This window comes from Triticum urartu, chromosome 5 (genome assembly GCF_003073215.2).
Source record: "Triticum urartu cultivar G1812 chromosome 5, Tu2.1, whole genome shotgun sequence".
NCBI lineage: Eukaryota > Viridiplantae > Streptophyta > Magnoliopsida > Poales > Poaceae > Triticum > Triticum urartu.
Genome location: NC_053026.1, coordinates 69699439 through 69705465, shown reverse-complemented (window position 1 = coordinate 69705465; position 6027 = coordinate 69699439). Strand labels below are relative to the sequence as shown.

General features: G+C 43.2%; 1 protein-coding gene across 1 annotated transcript; it reads left to right on the top strand.

Moving 5' to 3' along the window:
* The first annotated feature begins 1105 nt into the window (after positions 1-1105).
* Positions 1106-5538, top strand: LOC125507933 (syntaxin-51-like). The gene is made up of 7 exons (XM_048672462.1): positions 1106-1294; positions 3121-3337; positions 4224-4325; positions 4500-4603; positions 4853-4953; positions 5032-5076; positions 5154-5538. Exons 2-7 carry the CDS (start codon positions 3123-3125, stop codon positions 5283-5285), a joined length of 699 nt encoding a protein of 232 aa, XP_048528419.1. The 5' UTR covers positions 1106-1294; positions 3121-3122; the 3' UTR covers positions 5286-5538.
* Positions 5539-6027: the final 489 nt, after the last annotated feature.

The following is a 6027-nucleotide window of genomic DNA, read 5'->3' as shown; positions in this document are numbered from 1 at the left end:
CTAACCTCATGGGGAATGCAAAAATTCCACCATCTTTGGCATGGACCTTGTGAGCATAGGAGAAGGAGGTCAGGGTCTCTCCTACGGAGGTTGACAACAAGGGCATCACACAAGGCAACAAAAAGAACCATCGACCAATGAACCACCCTAACCACCCAAATCGCACGACATAGACAATTTGTTGATTAATCTGAAACTCCAGGTGCAGAGCTCGACGTAGAGGTACAAAAACTTTACTGATATCTACCAATGCCAGCAAGTATCGCCCGAGATCTCTAGATTGAAAGACCAAGAGCGTTGATTCCCTGTTCTCCTTCCCCAACATCCCCGAGGACGAATAGGCAGCCAACATGATGCCCATCCCACCCGATTTGAGAGCACACTGAGCTTTATTTAGGAAGCCCTGACTAGATCCATCCCTCTCTGACACTGTCCATCATGAAAGACGACTGGACGAAGGGACCTATCTTTTTTGACGCGACTCACACGCGCGACAACAAAACTCGACTTTGCATCAAGCCATACTTCGGCATAGCGCCACATGCCCCATGGGCAAACTCAACCCTAGATCTCGGCCTAGCAATGCTATCTATATCAACATCCGATCCTCCACACCCGGAGCAATAAGGGATGGAAGGTGGAATGAAGTTGCCAATTTTGAAGTGAAATTATATGACCCACTCACAGTGAATTTTCACCATATGTCGACAGTTGAGCTGACGCCAATCATCCAACCATATCCATTAAATGTCAACCCTTGTCCAACTAGGAGAGAAGAGAGAAGGGCCGGAAAGAAAAAAACATTTGGATGTGGTGGGTCCGAGACTGAATTGGTGTGTCTGAACTGTTTCAAAGCTCCCCTAGCTTTCATGTTGGATTGTGCGATTTCGGGCATCCGCCCATGGCCGCAAGCATTCGATGATCTGCCATGGATGGATAAAAATGCTCTGACCATCCGATCCAAGGAGATCTGGGGGCGTTGGCGTGACGGAAAGAAGTCCAAAATCGGCAATGGAGTTGGCCGTCGAGTGGACCCCACCGGGGAAGGGCCCGGTGGCAGAGTAGGCGTGAGCTGGCCCAAAACTGATGTATGGGAGCCTGTCGTTTATCTCTCTGAAGAATAGAAAAAGTCTGCATTTCGCCTGTTTCTCTCGCCCCCTTTCGCTGATCGCTGGGGCCTCACAATCAATCGGCTACTCCCCTCTCCTCTCGCGCGTGGCGAATTCCCCCCTCCCTCCCGCACGCGGCAGCGACCCCGGAGGCGACGTCGGCGGCCACAGCAGGCTTCTCGCCGGTAAGATCCCCCCCCCGCCCCCCTCTTCCTTCTCTTAATTTCTAGGGTTCTGTTGTGCGCGCCGTGACAGGTTCATAGGGTGGGTAAGTTCGTGATTTCTCATGATGCGGCGGGCGAGAGAGTTGAAATTGAGAGGGATAGATGTATCAGGAGAGGGAGAGAGAATTAGAGATTCAGAGCTGAGAAATTGATAGTGGATTGATCTTTCCTTTTTGTTCCTGAATAAGTAGGGGCTTAGGTCTTGTATTAGGAACTTGATGGACCAATATGTAGAAAAAACACTCACCTTAAGCCAGCTTGCATGTTCTCTTCTGACTGGGCAAGAAAAAAGTCTCAACTTCCATAAGGAATTAAGGATCCATGGGTACATACAAATCAACTTTGCACAAGCAGCTGCACTACCAAATTTGCACTAATTGACACGAATCAAGTTTGTACAAGGAGTTAGCAAGATTACGAGCCTGCTTGTTATCCGCTGAAGCTTTATTTCTTGCCCAATCACAGTTCATCGTTTGGGCTGTTTACTCCCAGGCACAATCACCTTATTTATGAAGGGTAATTTTGACAGCGCCACTAGTTGACTCTGATGCACATGCATTTGCTAGCCTTTTAGCTTGCACACCCTTCTCCAATCTACATGTTTCTGCATTTGCACCGTCTTCTGCTCTGCTGCTGACGAGAACTTCGTCCTCCTCCTATACCCCTGCTCCTGCATCTTATCTCTTGGTGCTTGCAAATGGACAAACTTTGTGTGGATCTTTTCCCTTTCCAGTTTTCATGTCATTCATGGAACCATGTCGTAGCAAACTGACAATGAAAGGGGATTTGAGGAAACCCATCTGTAGACAATTATACAACTTGCATAGTAACAAAGAAGAACCAGTTTGCTTCTGGGGGCTATTTTGATGGAACCAAGTTAGAATTGAAATATTACCTTGTAGAATATATCTATTGAATCATATGTGTAATTAAATTTCTCCCTGGCAGGGATTGACCGACTGGTTACCAAGTGGCAGGGATTATATCCCCTAGTGGAACTAATCCCGGCAGGGATTGGGTTGATTCCCTCCCTGCAGGGATTAGTTCCTACTTCCTAGTGGAAATAATCCCCAGCAACTGAACATAACCTTATTGTGGTTCTGATGCCAATTAGGGATCTTGGTTGGATCTTTGGGGACGGAAGGTGTGGGTTTGCGGTGAATGTAATAGGTGATGGGAATAGAAAGTACAAAAGTTCTTGTGAACTCAAAAGTTCTTGAACTTTTGTCGGAAGATAGCATTTCCTGTGGTCATTGGAAAGATATGTCAGAGGCTAAATTTTCTTTAGCTTTGTTGTGTTGTTGCCTGTAAACTTCATAACACAGGCACGATGCCATATGATTGGGCATGCTGCAGTAAGCTAACAGTCAGATGCAATCCATGGTTTCTTGCACATTGCGCCTAACTGGTCGGACCTGTCCTGCATAAACGTAACCTGCCAGAGGTACGGGTACCCTATGTTTGGTGTTATTTGGGGCAGAAATCTGCAAAGATGAGTTTTGGACACACCATACTAAATCTTCAGCAATCTTGTTGTTCCTTTAGAGCCCCATGGTTAGGACTTAGGAGTTTGTTTAGTAGGAGCAATGTATTCCTGCATGCTGCTCAATCTTAGTTTGGGATCAACCGGCCAACTCTACATTTTTAATTATGATGTTGCATGATAACTGAGTTGTGATATTGCCTTGCGCTTGTTTATATGCATCTATCCTGCTAAAGCTTTGTATCCTGCCATACTTTTTGTTCCTTCCTTGACATTTATGCTAATACTATTTTGGATTAACCAGCAATGGCATCATCTTCGGACCCATGGATGAAAGAGTACACTGAAGCATCTAAGCTTGTTGACGATATAAGTTCCATGATTGCCGATAGAAGTTCTCTTCCACAATCAGGCCCTGAAATTATGCGCCACACATCAGCCATTCGGAGAAAAATAACTATTCTTGGGACTAGACTGGATAGCTTGGTGACATTGTTGTCCAGGATTCCGCCAAAGTCACTGTATGTTTCGACTACTTTTATCTTTATATAACATAATACTGAAGATCACTAGAGTTCTTACATTACTGCCATTTTTGTGTCTCACAAATCTTGACAGTTTGTTTTGGAAGTTACAAAGGAACATAGGACAGTAGAATCTCAGAGAATTTGTATGAACTGTTACTTAATCCATTATTTGCATGTTCAATGTATCCTTAGAATCAAAATTCATCTATGGTTTACCTTGTCTTATGTCAATAATATGTACTCCCTCCGTTCCGATTTACTCGTCGTGGTTTTAGTTACGACGAGTAAATTGGAACGGAGGGAGTACATGGGTTGGCTGCTTATAAGAATAGTCTAGTGAATTCTACTCTTCTAGGCGCTGTCAAAGAATCATTATAATAAGGTGTGCAGTATAGGGAAGAGGTTGCCATGCTGGTTGATACAAGTTCCGTGTGAAATGTGTTTCTAGTAGAACCTTCTAGTTGTGAGCTGCCGGAGAACTAGGCCTTGGCCTCCGACGGTCAAGTGCCTTGATGGCAACCCTGGCCGATTGGAGCACAAGGATAAAATAGGGGATGGGGGTAGAAGGAGTAAATCAGGGGCAAGAGGCCTCTTATTTATTGCTTTCTGAAAAGATAACAAGGCCTAAGTAGCCGGTGGTTAACAATAACTAACTCATGTAGCAGATAAGATGAGGTTCTAGACAAAGAGGTAAATGGAGATAGACTTAATTGAATGGCGTAATAAACTTAGACCCCCACACGTAATAGTAGTAGTCTATGTCAAACAAGTTTACTGCTGCACCTGTATAATAAATTGAGTACTCATATAAATTTGTGTCCAGCAATTTTTACTTGCTATAAAAAAGATTCATGTAGTCATTTTAATTATTTTTTTGCAGCACTGACAAGGAGATGCATAAGCGCCAAGATGCACTTTCCAACTTGAAATCTAAAGCAAAACAGATGGGGACAAGTTTCAACGTGTCAAACTTTGCCAACAGGTTTGTTCTGCATCTCAGTACTGAACCTAGAATGGTCTTAGCCTGCATGAATGCTCTCCTTTTTCTCAGGGCTTAAAAAAATTACTTGAATACATTATTTGGTTAAAGTTTCTTCAGATTATTAGCATTTTGTCAGAAATAAGTATATATAAAATATGCATTTATGCTGTATAGGGAGGATTTGCTTGGTCAGAGTAAGAAAGCAGCTGATGATATGAGCAGAGTTGCAGGGTTAGACAACCAAGGGATTGTTGGCCTCCAGAGGCAAGTTATGAGAGGTATTATTGGTGTTCATCTAGTAGTTTGTTTTAACAGTGGAACTTGTCAACTATATAAACTGAATTTGAATTCACAATTAGCTATTTGTGCCAAAGCACGCCTAATAGACTCCACAAGTCCTGTTTCATCCCATTCTTACTTGCATTTTGTATTGGTTGGCACATATATTTACATTCTTGAATCACCAGCATTTGTGTAGGTGATAAGCATCGCATGGTAGCTAATTCATTTGTTTTAACAATTTGCAGAACAAGATGAGGGTCTCGAAAGGCTGGAGGAGACAGTCCTGAGCACAAAACATATTGCATTAGCAGTCAATGAAGAACTTACTCTGCATACAAGATTGATTGTTAGTGCTTACTCTCCAAGATTGATATGCATTTGTGTATCTGGTAATGTTTGATAATTGCTTTTCTCCATGTCGCAGGATGACTTGGAAGATCACGTCGACGTTACAAACTCCCGTCTTCAGGTAGATATCTTACTACTATTTGATATGAATTAGTTCCGCTCACATGGATGTGCATTGACACGACTCTCTTGATTCAGCGTGTGCAAAAGAGGCTTGCAATTCTGAACAAGCGCGCCAAAGGTGGCTGCTCATGCATGTGCCTAATGCTCTCTGTTGCTGCCATAGTGCTGCTCGCGGTTATCGTTTGGCTTCTCATCAAGTACCTGTAAAGAAGCGTCCTGCTGCGACCGTTGTTCAACGCATCGCTTGTTTGATACTCTGTTGAAGTGTGCAGTCTCTTTAAAGATATATACGATGGTTTCCATGGCGGTCCTTTTTATAGTGTTTGGAACGGTTGTATCAATATGTACAAGGTGTGAGGCTCTGGCATATGCCCAGAAATACCTGTGTGGACAATTGTGGCCTTTGTAAGTCTCTGGAGGGAGAAATATGTACATTTTGTGCGAGGGTTTATATGCTTTACCTACTGTTTTCCATTGTACAAGTGTGCGCGATTTTGTAATCTGTTTGTGCTTGGGTGCCACTAGTGCAGGGCAGCTTGCATTGCGAAATCAGATCCCTCTCTTTGGGCAAAATTTGTGGCGACTTGTTGTAAGATGGCCCGTTGGTTTCACAATATACGCCTCGTCTGATATCGAGGGACGCACAAAATTTGCTGCCGCTGAAGAGTGGATCATGAACGAAGCTAGTGTCGTTTCAAAATAAATAAATCCTCCAGGACGCTACTGAGACAGTATCTCAAGATCGTCAGCTACCGTATTAAGAATAAATATCTTAACAAGCTTCTTGATTGGATCGAGATTAAACTTTGAGATCAAGCTTCTTGATTGGGTTGAGATTAATCTTTAAGCTCAGTTGATCAGACTACAATTTTTCTGCATCATGTTACCAACACAAGGAATTGACTGAATTTCTCTCTATCTCTTTTTTTGCCTTTTCCCCTTGTAAATA